This window comes from Eutrema salsugineum, unplaced genomic scaffold (assembly GCF_000478725.1).
Source record: "Eutrema salsugineum unplaced genomic scaffold, Eutsalg1_0 scaffold_1, whole genome shotgun sequence".
Classification (NCBI taxonomy): Eukaryota; Viridiplantae; Streptophyta; class Magnoliopsida; order Brassicales; family Brassicaceae; genus Eutrema; species Eutrema salsugineum.
Genome location: NW_006256909.1, coordinates 1,205,566 through 1,226,486, shown reverse-complemented (window position 1 = coordinate 1,226,486; position 20,921 = coordinate 1,205,566). Strand labels below are relative to the sequence as shown.

Below are 20,921 nucleotides of genomic sequence, written 5' to 3'. Positions count from 1 at the left end.
ATCATTGCCTATGATCATAAGATCTAAAAATTAATAAACATTGATGTTTCTTTTGCAGTGTCTGGTTCTCTTCTCCGCTGAATTCTACCTTTAGGATTCAGCCTTTCTCAGGTAATTTCTTTTCCGCATCCAACCCATCCCCTTTGTTATCAGTTGGCTTCAATTTTACTCAAATTGCATTGTTTTACCTCATGGCTTGCTTTATAGATGAATTCATCTATAATTTGCGTTACCATCTCTAGCGCTTTAATTAATGGCTGTTTATTGTTAATTGGGTTGCTGGTTCATCATCCTAAAAGGTTTTAGATAACCATCATCAACCCATTAAACTCTGTTTGCTATAATCTTTTACTAGCTTTCCCTGACAATACGACTCTCTATAAATACTGATATTTATACGAAAAATCATTCAAAAAATCTGTTTCCAAGTTAATCATTTGACTAACTGTTACAACCATTCTTATTCAATAGCTAAAAAAGGACTTTATGGTATATAATAAACGCAAGATCTTCATAGGATATATTAGACATTATTGCAATTAGATTTCTTAGGAAATACATAAAGGGAGAGGAATACTGTATTTGCTGTAAAACCAAGAAGAGAAACCAAAAATTATCGTCACGGAAAAGGGTTGACGATCTATATCCCCATGGGAACTATCATATAGCACCAGATCCACACGGAACTATGATCTCGTTTTAGACGTCCATGAGAGGAAAGTTGTAGATCTAAATCCCCATGTAATAATAGTTCGAAATCTACTTCCCCAGATGTGTTGGTTTTTACGGTTTCTGCCGGTTTGCGATGTAAACCCGAGAGTTAAACCATCAATCGCTGAAACCAAACAAAAAAAAAACCGACCCGAACTAAAAAAACCCGATTCGAACCCGACCCATATAACAGCATTTTATTCCCACTTTGGTCCCAAAATCCCCAAATCGAAAAAATTCAGTAAGAACCCTAAATTCGATTCTGGAAAATCGATTGTTGTAATCAGTAATTTCTGAAATCGAGGGTAAGTATAGTGTTATGGGTTCATATTTGAGTGTTAATTGTAGTCTTTTTCTTATGTCTCCCTCATCATCGTCATCACTTTCTGGAATGTTGTCGTGGAAAATTGAAGGCTCGTCCTCAAATTCCTCCACCATTTTCTCGATTTCAGTTGCATCTTTGTCCACTTCTTCTTCATCGAAATCGTCTTCGCCAAGCGCACGATGAATGACTAAGGCCATCGAAATCGTCGTCAACCTCTTCCTTCAGCTTTGATTTCGAATTCGATTTCTAGGGTTTAGGATTTGGGAATTTTGAATTTGGGGATTTTGTTGGGTTTTGGTTTATTAGTTGGGTTTTGGTTTATTAGTTGTAATCGGGTCATAATCCGGGTCATGATTAGTTTAACAACGCTAATATATGGTTTAGCTTTGTTTCCGATACAGTAATCCAACTAAAACCGACCCCAATGGGGTTTGGGCTTTCGAACTTTGTAACTGTGGGGAAGTAGATTTCGAACTATTATTACATGGAGATTTAGATCTACAACTTTCCTCTCATGGACGTATAAAACGAGGTCATAGTTCCGTGTGGATCTGGTGCTATATGATAGTTCCCATGGGGATATAGATCGTCAACCCCACGGAAAAAGATCTACAAAGACAATAATGTCAGCACAAAAGTATCAGCTAGCTGGCTTCTCTATTCCTAATTATGAGAGTATCTTCTTCCTCTACTTCTTCATATATATATATATATATATATAAAAAAAATAATGCTAGATAGAAGTATGATATATGCCATCATCAGAATTGCATACCTTAAAATTTTAGAATATTCGGATCTAACTTCAGATCCGAATCCATCAGATTTTCAGTTATCTGATACCGGATCCGAACACTAGGGGTATCAAAGGGATTCAAAGAGAAAAGAAAAATATGACTTTTTTTTTTTTTGGTAAAAGAAAAATATGACTTTGTAATTGTGGACAAAGAAATTATCATTTTTTTCCGAATACACCACTTACAAATTGTGTTCGTTTGTTAGAATCGGAATGGCAAATTCGTTTGTCCGAGGTTGTTGTTCATAGTTAGATATTTGTTTCTTGAAATAGTTCTAAAACCAACTGATGCGTTTCCTTGTGTTTTTTTTTTTACGAATCGGTTACTCTCTGTTCTTCTATCCTTGTGTTTTTTTTTTCTCAAACTTATTCTTTAAACTCCTAAGCTTCTCCATGAATTGGGAATTATTAAAGAAATTATTAAATTAATTATTTTATGGTGCTATAGTTATTTTCATCAATGATATTTTATTGATTTTATATATTTAAAGCGCGTGATGAGCAGGGAGCAAAGAAGAAATATGAATTAGTAGAAGGCAACAAACAAGAGTCTTCGTTATTGCTGACAAAAAAAAAAAAAACAGTCTTCGTTATCTCACCACCCACGTTTTATTTACTGGCTGCTATTTCTACTCCTGGCTAAGAGGAATTTTCATATTTTGTCAAATAAAAAAAAAACTGTAATAAGCTTATATCACGTGCATTAATAAACAACACAGTGTTCACAACAAATTTACTTCTGTTATAACACATATCATATATGGACTCTTATACCGGCCCATTAGGCCCATCAGGGCATTGTACTTAACCTAGATTCCCTATGTACTCTATATATACATTCCAGTGATTAATAAAGTTTCTGAGTTTTCACAACACGTTATCAGCACGATAAGACTCTCTGAGCGAAAAACCCTAATAAATCCGGCCACCACCAAAACCCTAAAAGCAAGTCGAAACTTAAAAGACGCATATCTTCCAAACCGTGAGGAACCAGAAGACGATCTACATATCAAATCGAAGCCCTCGACGAGACGAATCTACTAGTGAAAACCGTTTGTCGATCCAACGTCGGACGCGCCCTCACGCACACTTACAGTACACGACGATCAACCGAAAAAAAAAACCAGATCCGAGTTTTTCCTTCTTCAACCAGCAGCTTCTCCAGTTTTGGTGATCAGTCCTTGGAATTTGTAGCGGCTAACTGAGGTCTATTAGCTCCCAGTTTCATTAGCCTGTCAGAAATCCAAAGGTGGAAAATGTATCTTCTAAAACTGAGAGCCATAGAACCTGTTGTTTAAACACTTCAAAACCCTATAAAAAAAATAAAAAAAAATCGATCTCTAATTGATTGAAAGTGTTTGATACTCTGATGATTGATTGATAACTTGTTGATTGATTGTTTAAATTACAAGTTTATGCATGTTCAAAGGTTTTAAACTCGTTTTATAAAACCCTAATCTACAAAAACCTAACAACCGTTTTTGGCCATGTTTATGGCATAAACCTATTCGATTTTCTTCATGTTTAATAAGCTTGTTGCAGCTTATTTGATTGTTGATTCTCTTGCTTGAAACACTTGATTGAATAAACTAAGAAAATCAACCCTAAATCCTAAGCTTGATTCACGATTTTGTAATCTTCAAAATCGTAAGTCATAATGCTTAAACCCTAGTCCTTTTCACGTGATTTCTTTGTTGTCCTTGTGAAATTATTAAAACCATCGACCACAGATCCTATAGATCTCGAAATCACATCCAAAATATGTTTTCCAAACCGTTAAAACCCTAGATAAAATCTTAATCATATTCGGCTCCCCTAGGGTTCCTCCTAAACCGCCTAAAACCGGCTAAACCTGGTTCTCATTAACCGAAATTATATTCGGCTTTAACCGATTAAATCACAGCTATTAAACCGACATCATGTTCGGGGTAACTAAAACCATACCCTTTAAAATTTACTATTTCCGAGAAAGTTCCCTCTAATAGAAAGTTTCCTCATATAAAAACTTTCCTCATATAGAAATTTTCCCGACATAGAAACTTTCCTCATTTAGAAAATTACCCAAATTGGAAACTTTCCAAATTTAGAAACTTTCCTAAAATAGAAATATTCTCAAAATAGAAAGTTTCATCATCAGCATTCAAAATTTTCTCAAAACAATCCCTAACAAAATCAATCTCATGTTTCAGATGTCAAACATTCAGAAATGTGAATTCGAGGCCCTTCACGTCTCCGGGGATAACTACCTCGAGTGGGCCCTAGACATGCGCTTGTTCCTTGCATCGAAAGAACTCGATGCGTGTATTACCGACGGTAACACCGCATCCCGTAAGGGACAGTCTCAGGCGATATGTCACATACGCCATCATCTGGCCTCGAGCCTTAAGCAGCAATATCTCACTCTTGAGAATCCACTTGAATTGTGGCAAGCGCTGAAAAAGCGATATGACCATTAGAAAATGGTCCAGTTGCCTCAGGCAGATTTCGACTGGAAGAACCTTCGGTTCCAGGACTACAAATCCGTAGATGATTACAACAACGAACTCTTTCGTATTGTTGCCATCCGGAAACTCTGTGGCGAGGATGTGACAGATAATGATCTCCTCGAGAAAACATTATCCACATTCAGCACAGAGAATGTTGTGCTCCAACAACAATACCGTGCAATGAAACACACATTGTACGAAGACTTGTTGTCCTGTCTTCTCCTCGCTGAGAAGAATAACCAGCTGCTTATGAGGAACAGCGCTATGAGGCCCCCGGGATCGGCTCCTGTCCCAGCTTCTCGTCAAGAGTCCTACCATGTTCAACCGATAGATCCTCAGATCACCGCCGTGGACGTGGTAATGGACGTGGTAATTGCCGAGGACATGGACGTGGAAGACGTGGACGCGGACATGGTCGCGGCAACCGACCTAACCTCAGTTATGGTCCTGGTCGTGGTCGAGGCATCACCAAGCCGACCCGCCACATCAACCCCGATCACTCTGCTTGTACCAGATGTGGGATGTTCAACCACCCAACAAAGCAATGTCGCACCCCCAAGATCCACTGCTATCTATACCAGAAGTACGGAAAAGCTCCTGCTGAAGCCAACATGACTCAACCACTCGATGCTGCTAACCTGGAAGGTGACGACCTCCTTGATGATGAGAACACCACAAACGAGCAGACCGACCCCATGGACTATGAAACAGCTGATCTCCTCGATTAATTCAATCATCTGAAACTCTGATACAATTTGATTTTGTTCTTTATTTTTTTTTTTTCATTTTGAGATTTGTTTCATTTTTTTTTTTTCCATTTGCCTTTATTCTCAGACACTGCTTTACTTTATGATTTATCACATTTTCTGAATTCCTCAATACTGGATTCTATCTTCTATTCATAATGAAGCACACCAGCAAATGGAAACCATAGTCGTAGATAGTGGATCCAGCCACACTATCTTAAGCAACAAAAGTTACTTCATAAACCTAACCTATCAAACCGCAAATATTAGCACCATCGCGGGTCCCTCAAACCTTATCGAAGGATATGGCCATGCCTATGTGTTGCTATCAAATGGCACACAACTTGAAATACCAGATGCTCTATATTCTCCTAGTTCGAAGAGAAATCTTCTGAGCTTCAAGGATATAAGACAGAATGGTTTCCACATAGAAACCCAAGGTCAAGGGAACAAAGAATCCCTCCTAGTCACTAAAACCGTAGACGGCCATAAACAAATCCTCGAAACCATACCCGCGCTCTCTATTGGACTTTACCATGCTAAAGTCAGTATGATTGAAGCTAATACCACTCTCAAAGCCCGGTTTACTGATTATACTATTTGGCACGACCGGCTCGGTCATCCCGATGCAAATATGATGCGTAAACTAATTCAAAATTCTCAAGGGCATACCCTCAAAGAAAACCGAGCTTATCCTCAACACCTCATGTGCACAGCTTGTTCTCAAGGCAAATTGATCACTCGGCCCTCACCAGTTAAAATCTCTAAACAAACACTTCATTTCCTAGAAAGAATCCAGGGCGATATCTGTGGACCTATACATCCATCTTCCGGACCATTCCGGTACTTCATGGTCCTTATAGACGCATCGACCCGTTGGTCATATGTTTGTCTCTTGTCCTCTCGGAACCAAGCCTTCGCTAGGTTCTTGGCCCAAATCATAAAATTGCGGGCCCATTTCCCTGACTTCCCACTAAAGACTATCCGCCTTGACAATGCTGGTGAATTTACCTCACAAGCGTTTAATGACTACTGTATGGCCATGAGGGTAACCGTGGAACATCCTGTACCACATGTCCATACTCAAAATGGATTGGCTGAATCATTCATTAAACGCATTTAATGGATAGCCCGACCATTACTCATGAGATCAAAGTTCCCGGCCTCAGCATGGGGACATGCAGTATTACATGCTGCTGAACTCATACGCATCCGGCCATCTAGTGAACACAAATATTTCCCATCCCAACTACTCTCGGGTCATGAGCCAGACATCTCCCATCTCAAAACATTTGGGTGTTCAGTATATGTACCCATTGCTCCACCACATCGAACCAAAATGGGACCTCAAAGAAGGATGGGAATATATGTTGGTTTTGACTCTCCCGCCATCATAAGATATCTCGAGCCAACCACTGGAGATCTCTTCAAGGCTAGATATGCGGATTGCCAATTCGATGAATCGGTATATCCCTCTTTAGGTGGTGAGACAAACAAGCTGGTCAAAGATCTTTCATGGAATCAAACATCATTAAATTGGCAAGATCCTCAGACTCTAAAATGTGATTCAGAGATCCAAAAGATTATTCATTATCAAAAGCTAGCTAATCAATTGCCAGATTCCTTTGCTGACCCGACCAAAGTAACCAAATCGTACATCCCAGCTTGTAATGCACCAGTACGAATAGCTGTCCCAACGGGACAGACCCAAGTTGCTACAGAGTCTGCACCACGTCTCAAACGGGGCAGACCTCTCGGTTCCAAAGATAAGAATCCCCGGAAATCAAAGAAAGGTGCAATAACCGAAACCGGGATTCCTGCAATATCAGACATAGCCGCGGCTGAGACTCAATCTAATGAACCCTCAATGGAAGTTCGGGACGCCGAATCTCCAGGTTCAGAAGATAACAATGAGATCTCCATCAATTACAATATGTCCGGAATACAATGGAATCGAAAAGAAGTCGACTTAAATGCACTCTTTGCATACAAAGTAGCACTTGATGTTGCGCTCACGCAAGAGGATCTAGAACCCACGTCAATAACACAGTGTACACATCGAACAGATTGGCTAAAATGGAAAGAAGCCATAAACGTGGAGTTAAAGAGTCTCAAACTCAGAAACGTGTTCGGTCCGATCATCCGGACCCCATCACACATCAAGCCAGTGGGCCACAAATGGGTCTTTGTGCGCAAAAGGAACGAACTCGGTGAAGTCGTTCGATACAAAGCACGGCTTGTAGCACAAGGATTCTCACAGAGACCCGGAATCGATTATGAGGAGACTTATTCTCCAGTGGTGGATGCAACAACATTCCGATTCCTCATAAGTCTGGCCATAAGAGAAAATCTTGATCTGCGGTTAATGGATGTTGTAACCGCATATCTCTATGGGCCCCTGGACAACGAAATATATATGAGACTCCCAGATGGCATTGAACTAAAAGACAAAAATGCATCTCGAGATCAATACTGCATCAGGCTGAACAAATCCTTGTATGGACTGAAACAAAGTGGGCGTATGTGGTACAACCGCCTCAGCGATTACCTCATCAAAGAAGGCTACAAAAATGACCCCATCAGTCCATGCATCTTCATCAAGAAGTACTCAAACAAAGGATTTGTAATCATAGCAGTATACGTGGATGATCTAAACATCCTCGGAACATCTGGTGAGATCTCCTAAACAGTCGACTGCTTAAAAGCAGAATTCGAAATGAAAGACCTAGGCAAAACAAAGTACTGTTTGGGATTACAACTTGAGTACATCAAAGGAGGAATCCTTGTGCATCAATCGGCTTATATCGAAAAGGTACTCAAGCGATTTAATATGGACCAAGCTCACCCATTGACCAGCCCAATGGTAGTTAGAAGCTTAAGTGATGACCCTCTTGGTCCCAAAAAGGATGATGAAGAAATCCTTGGTCCTGAAAAGCCATACCTCAGTGCTGTAGGAGCGTTAATGTACCTGGCTAGTCACACTAGACCAGACATATGTTTCGCCGTGAACCTCCTCGCTCGATATAGTTCATCTCCAACTCAGAGGCACTGGAACGGTATAAAACATCTCCTAAGATACCTTCGAGGTACTCAAGACTTAGGACTCTTCTATACTAACCAAAATAAAGATGGGTTAGTCGGCTTCGCCGATGCAGGATATCTATCAGATCCGCACACTGCCAAGTCTCAAACTGGCTACGTTTTTACGCATGGAGGAACAGCCATCTCTTGGAGATCAATGAAGCAGACACTCACTGCCACTTCATCAAACCATGCTGAAATCCTAGCCATTCATGAGGCTAGTAGGGAATGCGTCTGGCTGCGCTCCATGACTCAGTACATCCGCAGAGATTGTGGTATGGACGAAGACACACAGCCCACGGTGATGTATGAAGACAACGCGGCATGCATAGCTCAGCTCAAGGAAGGATATATCAAAGGAGATCGGACGAAGCACATTCTACCGAAGTTCTTCTCAACCTCAGACTGGCAGAAGGACGGCACTCTCAGCGTTCAGCAGGTCCGATCCAGTGAGAATTCAGCTGACCTCTTCACCAAATCATTGCCTAATTCAACACACCGGAAGCTCGTCAAACAGATAGGAATGTATAGACTTAGAGATCTGCAGTGATGCTACAATCAGGGGGAGTAATGCGTGTTGTACTCTTTTTCCTTCACCATGGTTTTGTCTCACTGGGTTTTTCCTGGTAAGGTTTTAATGAGGCAACATTCCCCAGCGCATTATCGAGATCCCGATTGAGTATCTGACCCGGTTCACTCGTCCAAAGGGGAGTGTTATAACACATATCATATATGGACTCTTATACCGGCCCATTAGGCCCATCAGGGCATTGTACTTAACCTAGATTCCCTATGTACTCTATATATACATTCCAGTGATTAATAAAGTTTCTGAGTTTTCACAACAACTTTGGAGTTTCTTGTTCGGTGATACTTAATTCTTTATATTTTTTACTTTTTATTATACTTTTTTGGTCTGGTTTGTAATAATTTATTTCTGTTTGACCGGATCTCCTGGTTTGTCATATATGGCATTGGACATAAAGAATTTATGGTATATATATAATTAAATGCAAGATTTATGGTATATAATAAATTAATTAATTTAATTTTGGAATTTTGTTTCAGTAAATATGGTATCTAATTAATGCAAGATTTCATAGGATATGTTAGACATTACTGCAATTACATATTACTTGTTAAGAAATTAATTTTAGGTATGGATGAACCCATCCACTTCCTTATATAAAGAAAGAGTCCCATTTGCTCTAAAACCAAGAAGAAAACCCCAAAATTATCCTTACGAAATAATGTCAGCACAAAAGTTTCAACTGGCTTCTCTGCTCCTCATCATTTTTCTTCCTTTTTTCTCAATCAACTGGTAACGTTTTCTTCCTCTAATTTTCTTCTTATACATAAAAAATGCTACATAAAATCACTTAATTCAAACTATTTGTTTTAAATATTTTTTTCAGCCACATGTCACTACAAAGGCCCTTGTAAAACGGATGCCGACTGCAAGAACATATGCACAGCCCCTGATGAGGATCACTCTTTACTATATTGCCTTCTTAGCCCCCCAATGAATGGCAAATGTTGTTGCGTAGATAAACAATGATACATCGATATATATGTATCGTTATTTATCGTAAGATTTAAAATTAATAAAAACCAATGATTGGATCATTTCAAATTTTTTCTGTATAAGTATGATATATGCCGTCGACAAAAAAAAAAAGAGTATGATATATGCCATTTTCATAATTGCATACTTTAGAAATTAAGAATATCAAAATCTAAATTTAGTTCTGAATTAGTCAGAACTATTTTTAGTTACATGGATTCGGATTCAAAGATTATAAACACCTGAGATATCAAATATCGGATATACTTATAAAATTGTGTATATTTGTTGATATTCAAACGATATTTAAAACAGAAAACATTAAACATAAATATTGATGAGTTAAATTTACAAAACCACATAATCGAAAGCGTAATTAACTGTGTCTTAACTCTTAAACCCTCTCTGCTCACTGATTCCCCACATTTATTTTCAAACACTCAAAGCAACCGAAAGTCTTTTGAATACACCGCATAAAACTCTAATCATAATCGGTGAAGGTTGGTGCATCTAATAATGGTAAACGGTCGATTTTAAAATAATAAAAGACAGAAGTCGCCATGCAATTGTTATCGTTTTAATCATTGACCAATACTTCGCCTGGAACAAAATCAAATGGCCACGTCAAAGTTATATAACGTCCGTGTGAAAAAACTTGGCCCATTTCAGTCGTCTACGGGTCTTTCTTAAATTCACGCCATTTTATTATTTTTTATTTTGTTTTTGGGATCCAGTTCACACCGTTTTATATTATTTGTTTTGGTTTTAATTCATACCACGTAAAGTAACAACACTAAGCATAGCTATATTTATATTTATACGGACCTTACGCTTCTTCTGTTGGGGTTTGATTAACATTGTACTTTCTGGTACTTTGATCAAATGTTAACATGTCTTTTATATTTTTATCATACTAATGTGGACTTATCATAAAAAGGTGTTTTATGTTTGCTAATTATTGTCTATCACATTTCTTTGCATTGAAGAGATGTGGGATACCGTATGTGATTAGTTTCTTTAACAACCTAAGAAAACTAGCAACATGTCGTTTCATGGATATTCCTTTGTTATTTATATTAACGGAAATTAAACTGATTATATTCTATATCTGGAAGTTAGCTTAAGTAAACTAAAAATCAAGATATTACTTTTTGAAACACAAGAATGTGAGTTCATTTCCGACTACCAAATTTGTGGGGAATTATTTTTAGAAAAAACAAGTAATTCAATATTGAGTATCTACTAAAATATGCACATGTTGATAATGTTATGTGGATGAGATTTTCACAGTCGTTTTCTTAAATTTACACAATTTATAGGAGAGGGAATCACTCATCATCCCTAATATTGTAATGACCATTCTATTATTTATTTAAGATAATAACCAATATTTTACAGCCATATAAATACCTCACACGACAGGGAAAACAAAATATAGAATCTCAAAGAAAAATGGAAAGGATCTTCCATCCGATATTTACGCTACTTAAGAAAAACGCGAATCACATGGTAGATCTTCAAACAAACGTGTAGAACTACGACTTTTTAATTATTTAAAACAGAAAAACAATCAAACATAAATACTAACGAGTTCAATAAATTTACAAAACAAACATAATCGAATTCAAGTATGCGTAATTTATACTTTATAGCTAAAAAATTATAAAACAATTACACTAATAAAAACTAATTTATTCAAAAAGAATTATGATCAACACTAGATTATTACTTTTTAATTTTTATGGTGCTATAGCTAAGCACGGCTCTGGCTATACATATTTTCATCGACGATATTTTTTTTTAAGTTCTTTTATAAAGCGCGTGATGCGTAGGGCAAAGAAGAAATAAATCAAATACGAGTAGAAGGCAACAAACAAGAGTCTTCGTTGTCTCACCACCCACGTTTTCTTTACTGGCCGCTATTTCTTCTCCTGGCCATGAGGAATTTTCATATTTTGTCAAATAAAAATAAATACTGTAATAAGCTTTATATCACGTGCATTAATAAACAACACAGTGTTCACAACAAACTTTACATATTTTATTCTTTTATTATTTTTCAAAACAAAAATGGGAAAAGAAATGTAGAGAGTATATATAAAAAGTAGAAGTAGGGCTGCAGAAGAAAGTAGAGAGAAACTGTTTCATAGACTTTCTTCTTCTTCTTCTTCTTTTTCTTCTTCTTTTTGCTTAAATTAATGGAGTGGATTCGTCGAGAAACAATTGGTCACGGGAGTTTCTCCACCGTTAGTTTAGCCACTACCTCTGGGAGCTCGACGAGATTTCCGGCGTTGATGGCTGTGAAATCGTCCGGAGTGGTCTGCTCAGCCGCGTTGAGGAACGAGAGAGACGTGTTGGATGATCTCGGCGAGTGTTCGGAGATCGTGCGGTGTTTCGGAGAAGGAAAGACGGTGGAGAACGGAGAAGAGATCTACAATTTGTTTCTGGAGTATGCTTCCGGTGGCAATTTGGGCGCCAGGATTAAGAAATCCGGCGAGGCGTTGCCGGAATACGATGTCCGTCGATTCACGAGATCGATTGTTAAAGGACTGTGTCATATCCACGCGAATGGGTTTTCTCATTGCGATGTGAAACTGGAGAACATTTTGGTTTTCGGTGACGGAGATGCGAAAATCTCTGATTTCGGGTTAGCGAAACGGAGAGGCGAATTTGGGGAGGAAATTAGGGTTAATATCAGAGGAACGCCTCTGTACATGGCGCCGGAATCGGTTAATCACGGCGAATTCGAATCTCCGGCGGATATTTGGGCACTGGGATGCTCTGTAGTTGAGATGTCGAGTGGTAAAACGGCATGGTGTTTGGAGGAAGGGATTACGAATGTAATGTCTTTAATGGTTCGTATCGGTTCCGGCGAGGAGGTTCCTAGGATTCCGGTGGGATTGTCGGAGGAAGGAAAAGATTTCGTGAGGAAATGTTTCGTTAAAAACCCGGCGGAGAGATGGACGGCTCAGATGCTTTTGGATCATCCATTCTTAGCCGTTGATGGTGATGAGACTAGTAGTACAAGTACTAGTAGTGGTTCGTTGAGGTATGGCGAAGAAGACGAGGCTTCGGTTTCGCCGAGAGATCCTTTCGATTTTCCCGATTGGAATTCGGTTCAATCTCCGGTTAACGATTCGGTAACGGTTGGTTCACCGGTTTATTATTCGCCGTTTAGTTTTTTGGTACGTTCGCCGGAGGAGAGAATCAGTGGTTTGGTCACAGAGAACGCACCTGATTGGTCGGTTTCGTGTGATTGGGTCAACGTCAGGTGATGGGAGTAGTTTTTTAGTGGAGAAAGAGGAAGTCATAGGGAGGAGATTAATTATGGGTTAATTAAAAGTCCTGATATAATATTTATTAATTAGCTCGTTGACTCATGTAAAAAAAATTAGAATATTTTTGAAAGAACGGAGAGTTGAAATTGCCATTTTTAACTCCCTGTTTCACTGTTACACACCAATCAATGTTTTGTAACAGACATTCTTAATTCGGAACTTGGATTTATGATTGGTCGGCTATTTTATTACTAATATTAATATGTAATTGTCAGACGTGAAGGATAGAAGAATTTTTTGCCCACCGACTAATTTAAGTCACCAAACTTTGTAATTCATGGACTCATAGCTCTGGTTTTCGCACGTGTTAAACGTTCCAAGTGTAATGATTTAGCAAAAGATTGGATTAAATTTTGGGATTAGAAAAGGCCATGAATAGTTAAACAGTAATGTGTAAGGAAGATTTCGGTTTGGTTTTCAGCCTGAGCCAACCGAATTAGTGGCGAGATTGAGCTGGAAGGAGGGAAGATCGAAAAAGGTGTTCAACTGTACAATTTGGGCCCCCAAGTCCGTCTTTAATAAATTGAATAATTGGGCTAGAAAATGGGCTGGAACCATATTAAAAAAAAATTAGCTAAAGTGAGTAGTTGAGTCATGAGTGATGAGAAGTATTTTTTTTGTGTGTCCAATTTATGTTTTTTTGTTTGAATGATAGTAGTCTAATTTATGTTATACTTTTCTGTTTGTCTTAGTTTACCTCGACGTGGATAATCACTCCTATGCATCTTAGTCACCGATACTATTATTTGTTTCAATATGATATTGTTTAGTGTCTATCTGTACAAGAATAAAGTTCAAAAATGACTCGGTCTAACATAATTCAGGTAATCAACATGATATTATTATTGCGCATAGAGTATTTAAAAACAAAACCAAATTATCAGCGATATATTACTTTATTGAATTAGAAAAATCATCACCTTAAAACGACAAACAGAATCCGAATAATAAAAAGTCTTAATCAAGGAAATTCCACAAAAGTAACAACAACTGTCAACCAAACGCCGCGTTTTTGATTAACATCATCATTAATCTCTTCGTCACTTGTGAAGACCTTTCGCATTTTCACTTCACCGTCTCCTCTCTGTTTATCTTTCTTCTCCAACGGAAAAACAAAAACCCCATCAAATATGGAGGTTTTGTTTATCGCTTTCTTCTTCTACTATTCCATGTTCTTGCTTTAAAGAAACTCTAAAACCTTTCGCGTGACGTCTAATCTTTGAAATGCAGGGTTCCAATTTCTTCCCCAAATGCTTCTTGAATCTGATGATCATTGCCTTCTGTCTATCATCCTTCGTTCACAGTCTCGAGGTTTTTCTACGCAAATCTCTTATAATGTTTTACGAATCTTTTTAGAAGTTTTCGAAAATTAGTAACAGAGAGCATGATTCTGCTCTGCGATCCATAGATGGGAGAAACTTGTAGCTCGAGCAGCCGATGCGACGCCGGATTGAGTTGCCAGAGTTGCCCGGCGAACGGAAATACCGGGTCTATCTGTACCCGGATCCGACCTCTCAACCCGACTTCCAAGGTTGAACCGGTTTCAGATTTCTTGAATTCTTTCTTCTCTTCCGTTTCTACTATGATTAATGATGGAATGCATGTGGTTTTGATGATGGGTAGGTGAATGGTTTGCCGTTTAACAAGTACTCGTGGCTAACGACACACAATTCGTATTCAATCACGGGGGCAAATTCGGAAACTGGCTCCTTCCTCATCTCACCAAGGAATCAAGAAGACTCCATCACTAATCAGCTTAAGGTCTCTCTTTCAAAATTCTCATACTTCGATTTTCTTTTTTTTATTTGACAACTTCGTGTAGAATTTTTCTTGCTAATTTTGGGATCTGACTTAAGTTGCAAGATTCTTCGTTGCCTTTGGTTTTAATAAAAGACAATGTCAGCTTTAGTTGGTGGGTTTGATCAATCAAACCTTTTTATTCTTTTCCACGTAATCAACCCAGTTCATAATTCAATTTTTGACCTTTTCCTCAAAGCTTTGTTCTCTGAGACTTTGACATGTTTTTTTTTTTTTAATGAAAAGTTCTTTTACATGTTGAAATGTGAAGTTAGGATTGTGACTCTCTTTTTTTTTTCTCTGTTGTAGAATGGTGTGAGAGGGATTATGCTGGATACATATGACTTTCAGAACGATATATGGTTGTGTCATTCCACAGGAGGGACTTGCTTTAACTTCACTGCCTTTGTAAGTTGTAATTGAATCAATATTGAATCTGTATATGAGTCAGAGAAATTGATTAAGTTGGGGTGGTTTTTTAACGAATTAACCTGCAGCAACCAGCTATCAATGTGCTTAAAGAGATCAATGATTTTCTTGAATCAAACTTATCTGAGATAGTTACCATCATCCTCGAAGATTATGTCAAATCTCCACAGGGCTTGACTAAGGTAGAACATTTTGCCCAATTGCTTTTGACACTTACTGTTTCGATATATATATATCTAATGGCTAATACAAGAGTCTTATCATGTTCTTGTAAGGTGTTCAAAGCATCTGGACTGAGTAAGTTCCAGCTCCCGGTTTCGAGAATGCCCAAAGACGGTACGGACTGGCCCACAGTGGATGATATGGTGAAGCAAAACCAAAGGCTTGTGGTTTTCACTTCCAAGAAGAATAAAGAAGCTTCAGAAGGTTTTGCTTACCAGTGGGATTACATGGTGGAAAACCAATGTGGGGTTTTAAAGATCTTGAACCAAACATAAAATCTTGATTTTGAGACCACCATAGCATTCGCAAGATGATGTTTGTGCTGTTATGTGTAGATGGTAATGAAGGATTGAAGGATGGATCATGCTTCAATCGAAATGAATCTTCTCCATTGGATACCAAGTCTCGTTCTTTGGTTCTCCAAAACTACTTTGGAACCAATCCGAATTCAACGCAAGCGTGCGCGGATAATTCATCTCCGTTGAGCAAAATGATGATAACTTGTCATGAAGCAGCGGGTAAAAGATGGCCTAACTTCATCGCGGTTGATTTTTACCAGGTGATCCTTGGACATATCTAACGTTTTGTAAAAGTTTGTTCCTTTGTAGAAGTGGCGAATTTTCAGAGTGTTTTAGTGCTAATTGATGAATATCGCAGAGGAGTGATGGTGGTGGAGCTGCAGAAGCTGTAGATCAAGCCAACGGTCGTCTCACATGTGGTTGTGACAGTTTAGTCCTTTGCAAGGTACGTTACATTACCACAAAACACATTCTTCATCCTTTAGATCAGTCTTTTGTCTCAATACACATAATCTTGAGCTAGTGATGATAAATGTGTTTTCGCATATATATATATATATATATGCACACAGACAAACGCACCTTTTGGAACATGCGATGCTCCTCCTCCCAAGGCAGCTCCAAAACCAGAGTCTGGAGGAGAGTCTTCACCAGATCGGAGAGGTCTTCCGGCGGGTAATGCTGATTCTAAGGCAATTGGATTGTCACCTCTTGTTATGATCTCTGCGGCGACTCTCTTGTTGTGGTGATAGTTTCTCAGTGAGCTAAGTTTGTTTTGCTGTGACATAAATGATTTTACTTTTCCATTCATACATTTTCCACGAAATGACCAAACATTCAAGAAATAGACGGAATCTTCTGAATTTTTTTTTATTCTGACAAAAGAAAACAAACTGAGGAATGTTGATGACTAGAAGTCTATTTAGATAATGGTGTTGTAAAAAGAGTGAGATCAGTGTAAGAGAGAACTCAGAAAGTGGCTAATCTGAGGCTATAACTATATGTATATTCGTAAATTTTCAATGCAGTTCACCGACAGGAGCTTCGTTGAGCCAGAGGAAGTGGATGAAGTCATACAACTTGGCACTGACACTAACCTGTACGTGTAGGTAAACAATTAGGTTTTCTCTCAGAGAGGTCATGATACAAAACAGGGTTTCTCAAGAGTGTTTGTTGGATAAATATTACCTTATAAGGAGTAGGGTTTAATCTTCTCATATGATCAGGACGCATGTTTTCAAGCTGTTTGATGCAGCGGTTTCTTATCTCTTTCAATGGCTCTAGCTCTTCCCTAGCTTCATCTTCATGGCCAGAAGAGAAAAGCAAAATATAATCAGTCAGTAACCAATTGTCAGAAATCCTCATAAAGTACTGAAAAACTCTGTTTTAACCTGCATTTCCACGCCAATAACATTTCAGAAGCTCTTCCACGCGTTGTGGCACCACATAAGCCCTTTTCGATTCATTGAACGGATGACGGCAAAGTAACCTCTCACCAACCTTAAATCCAGAAAAGATTAAAAGACTAAGAAAATCTTCAAATCTTCACTTTTCAAGGCTTGAAATCTTTGAAAACAAGGTTTTTTTTTTTTTTTTTACCTTTGGTGGTGGTTCGTTCTCTCCGGTCATTATATCAACCAGAGGGTAACCTTCTTTTCCGAATAATCTGTAAGTACGCTTTTTACAAGGTATCGATACCTGAAGACACGAAAAAAACCGTGTACGAGGTTTATGTCAAGAAGAAGTCAAAGTTTGAAGCAAGATTCTTTCAATGCGGAAAAGAATCCAGAGTCCAAACCTTAGTAACATCTTCAGAGAGTTTGATCCGAGGCTGATTATTGATCTCCACGAGTTTGAAAACACAACCTAAAGCGGCTTGCGCATAGCAAGTCACTAAGTTGGTTCCAATTCCAAAGGCATCTACTTCATGGCCCTTTTTTAAGAGAGGAAAGATTGATTTCAAGGTGAATCCTATAAGGAAATTGCCTTTATTATACGGTGAAGCTGAGAAATACCTGTTTATTTAAAGCATCGACTGTCTCTTCGTTGAGATCGTTACTAGCAGTAATGATCATCTTCCCGAAATCAGGCACATTAAGTTCTCTCTCTATGGCGCAAAAGAATTTCCTGGCCTCAGTAGATTGATAGGCTAAATCACCTGAATCCAGTCTAATGCCTACTGCTTTGTATCTGCATAGCAGTACAAAGTCATGAACCTTCAAAAAGTGCATTGGTGATCAAAGACAGACTACCATTAACGGAAGAAATCTCACACACCCGAGTTCATTAAGTGCTAGAGCAACAGCACAGAAGTTTGGGATTCCACTCTTCATTACCTGTAGAGTGGTTAGAGGAATTATTCTTTGTAACTCCGTAATAGAAATCTTATTAAAATGTTTTAACTCACATCGTAAGTATCTACAAGAGCAAGAAAGGAGCTGGGAAATGCCAGTGCGTATGAAGTGAATGCTGCAAGCTCGCTTTGATTTGTCTCGGAAAAAACTCCGTGTAATGAAGATGAATTCTGTCATCCACCAAAATACAAGAAAGATTAGAAAGAGATCGATCAATCCAAAACAATATTATTACACTTAACCAGAATCTAGATTTCACTTAAAGCAAACCTGAATCTTGGTTAGGCATGTTTGGACCAAACTAACAAAATCTTCACAAGTGCTTTTCCCATCAGAACTTCGAAGCGCTTTGTCAACAATCTCATCAAGACTCTGCAAAAACACAATGTAAAGGATAAATCTTTTACTCATGTCCCAAATAACACCGAACATTCGTCATATAAATCTCTGTATTCAAACTTAGCAAAAGATGACTTGCTTACCATGAATGAGCTAACAAAAGCATGGGAATGTGTACCACGGAGCGGTATTCCAAACAGTTTCCCCGCTGCAACATTGCTGCCATAACGAAGAAGCAAGAAAGCAAGAAAATCATATTCTCTCTTCCCTTTGGATGTTTTCATAAACAAAACGAAACAATACAAAATCACTAGTAAGACATGCCTTGTTGCATCAAAACCTCCAAGGTAGCAATATTTTGATGCGCTTATTGCACCATCGGGTCCCTATATAACAATATATCAGAGATGAAGCAAACAAAACCTCAACATCTAAAGCTAACAATATAACACGTTTTCAGGGGAGACCTGAGCTCTTCGAGCACCAAACTCGAGAAGAAGCTTAGACTTTCCGGCGACAAACCGATGCCTGGCTGCATTTGTAGCAACCAAAGATGCGTAATTGATGAGATTGAGAAACGGAGTTTCCAACAATTGCACAACCTAAGTAAGCACAAGAAATCAGAAATTGATGAAACCTGATCACTCCAATTAATTCAGAGGTTAATGAGAGAGTAAAGATGAGTAAACTCACAGCAACAGGACCTTCGATTCTGAGCAAAGGCACTTTAGGAAAAACAACTGAGCCTTCCGGTATAGCATACACTTCAACGTCAGAACAATCAAGTCCTCGGAGATAATCGCAGAAAGCTTCCTGTTTTGGATTTGCAATTGTGAAAACAAAAACAAAAATGGATGCTTTTGTTAATCACGATGATTGTTTACCTCACAACCAGGCAACGAATCACGAACGAAATCGATCTCTTCGTCAGTCAAATTGAAATTGGCGAGGAATTTGATGCATTCTTCTAAACCAGCAAAGATAGTGTATTCTCCACCAAATGGGTTCTTACGAAAATACAAATCAAACCTGAAACGAAGAGAGAAAAAAAAAACAAAAAGCTCAGATTTTTCAAGAGGATCAAAAGGATCGAACTTTTTCGGAAATGAGAGAGAGGCTAACACAGATCGCTCGGATTGTTTGCCGGCTTTCCAGTAAGCATAAGCCATGGTGAATTGGTAGAGATCGTTGAGCAGAGGCGTGACCATCGGGTTTGTGGGTCCGTCGATGACCCGACCCGGTTTCTTCCCATCAGGGCCGTTCTCTTTCCCCTCCATTAAACCCTGCTCTCTTTTTTTTTTCCGGCGACTTTTAGGACTTTGTGCGTGTGTTGAGGAGAAGAGTGGACACTAGTGATTCTTAGAGCATGTAGATCAGTGAACCTCTAGGAGAAGGGTTCACCAGAATATAATAATATTTTTTTTTTTGTTTTTTTTTTAATTCGAAAATTATAATTTTCGACCAATCAGGATGCTCCATTTCGGGATGATACCGTCTCTTCAGATTCGTCGGGATGATACTGTCTCTTCAGTATTAAACTCTTTTGTCTCAAAAACTATGCCATGAATCCCTCTTGATCCTCTGATGTACATGCTCTTATAAACAAAAGGAGAAGCGTGAACGTCAGAATCACGACAAAACTTGTTTCAACTCCGGTCGACTTCAACCAAATTTCCTCCTAGATTTCCTTTGAAGGAGAATCCTATTTAATTTTCTTTCTCGTAAGTCCTTTTTTTTTAATACAGTACACAACTTAGATAATTGAGATTGCTTAAAAGAAAACAAAAAGGTAGTGAGAAATTTGAGATTGTTCAAAAATTATCCACTTTCATGTTTTCTTTGCATCATCAACAAAACTAGGTGTTTAGTCCGCCTTGCGCAGGCCAAAAAGTTTCAAAAACGTTAAAAATATTTTAAAAGTTGTAAACCAAAAAGAATTAGAACAACCCATTTAAGACATATGAAATCAAAAACATAACTAATCATAAAAAGTAAACACCATCCAAAACTAAAAGTCCAAAAAATAATAGTAAATAAGTGTATGAAACCTATAACCAACTAAATTAAGATAAATGTGACTTCTTCGTTTTCTATCTTTCCTCATTTTATACCGTTTGATTTTTCTTATTTGTTGTCTTTGTCTTTTTTTCTTGTATTTCTCCTCATTTTTAACTTCTTCTACTTTGTCTTCATTGTCTTTCATGCATTTTCATTTTTGCGCTTCACCTATCTTTCTCTCCCTCTCTCCATTGCTCCCTCTTTCCCTCTCCCTCACTCATTCCCTCCATCTCTCTCTCTCTCTCACTCATTCCCTATATCCCTCTCTCTCTCACTCATTCCCTCCATCACTCACTCTGCCTATCGAGATCTATATGTCTTTAAAGGCTTTTAATTCTCTCTTTACGTCTTTCTCTCTTCCTCCCTCTCACACAAA

At 38.3% G+C, this 20,921-nt stretch overlaps 3 protein-coding genes across 3 annotated transcripts; 2 read left to right on the top strand and 1 right to left on the bottom strand.

The window, feature by feature from the left end:
* Nucleotides 1-11,826: 11,826 nt before the first annotated feature.
* On the top strand, nt 11,827-13,332 carry LOC18030622 (mitogen-activated protein kinase kinase kinase 17). The gene has a single exon (XM_006411858.2). The coding sequence runs from the start codon at nt 11,908-11,910 to the stop codon at nt 12,982-12,984; it is 1,077 nt and encodes a 358-aa protein (XP_006411921.1). The 5' UTR covers nt 11,827-11,907; the 3' UTR covers nt 12,985-13,332.
* A 663-nt stretch (nt 13,333-13,995) lies between these two features.
* Nucleotides 13,996-16,654, top strand: LOC18030621 (PI-PLC X domain-containing protein At5g67130). The gene is made up of 10 exons (XM_006411857.2): nt 13,996-14,183; nt 14,278-14,358; nt 14,456-14,578; nt 14,671-14,808; nt 15,154-15,252; nt 15,342-15,455; nt 15,549-15,738; nt 15,831-16,054; nt 16,153-16,239; nt 16,367-16,654. Exons 1-10 carry the CDS (start codon nt 14,178-14,180, stop codon nt 16,541-16,543), a joined length of 1,239 nt encoding a protein of 412 aa, XP_006411920.2. The 5' UTR covers nt 13,996-14,177; the 3' UTR covers nt 16,544-16,654.
* Nucleotides 16,655-16,679: 25 nt separating this feature from the next.
* LOC18030620 (nicotinate phosphoribosyltransferase 1) lies at nt 16,680-19,845 on the bottom strand. Its single transcript, XM_024149976.1, has 15 exons — nt 19,610-19,845; nt 19,372-19,516; nt 19,181-19,300; nt 18,955-19,089; nt 18,812-18,873; nt 18,631-18,706; nt 18,419-18,520; nt 18,202-18,318; nt 18,072-18,130; nt 17,810-17,984; nt 17,593-17,727; nt 17,394-17,492; nt 17,186-17,294; nt 16,983-17,095; nt 16,680-16,891 (listed from the first exon to the last, which is right to left on the bottom strand). The coding sequence occupies exons 1-15, from the start codon at nt 19,762-19,764 to the stop codon at nt 16,814-16,816; spliced, it is 1,680 nt and encodes a 559-aa protein (XP_024005744.1). The 5' UTR covers nt 19,765-19,845; the 3' UTR covers nt 16,680-16,813.
* Nucleotides 19,846-20,921: the final 1,076 nt, after the last annotated feature.

Excerpts from the sequence above, each read along its gene's own strand:
- LOC18030622 (XM_006411858.2), top strand. The coding sequence starts at position 11,908 with ATGGAGTGGATTCGTCGAGAAACAATTGGTCACGGGAGTTTCTCCACC.
- LOC18030621 (XM_006411857.2), top strand. Across the intron at positions 14,579-14,670 it reads CTCTCAACCCGACTTCCAAG|GTGAATGGTTTGCCGTTTAA; the intron begins GTTGAACCGGTT and ends GATGATGGGTAG. Across the intron at positions 15,456-15,548 it reads CTCCACAGGGCTTGACTAAG|GTGTTCAAAGCATCTGGACT; the intron begins GTAGAACATTTT and ends TGTTCTTGTAAG.
- LOC18030620 (XM_024149976.1), bottom strand. The coding sequence starts at position 19,764 with ATGGAGGGGAAAGAGAACGGCCCTGATGGGAAGAAACCGGGTCGGGTC. Across the intron at positions 19,517-19,609 it reads AAACAATCCGAGCGATCTGT|GTTTGATTTGTATTTTCGTA; the intron begins GTTAGCCTCTCT and ends TCTTCGTTTCAG. Across the intron at positions 18,707-18,811 it reads GGAGGTTTTGATGCAACAAG|CAATGTTGCAGCGGGGAAAC; the intron begins GCATGTCTTACT and ends TCGTTATGGCAG.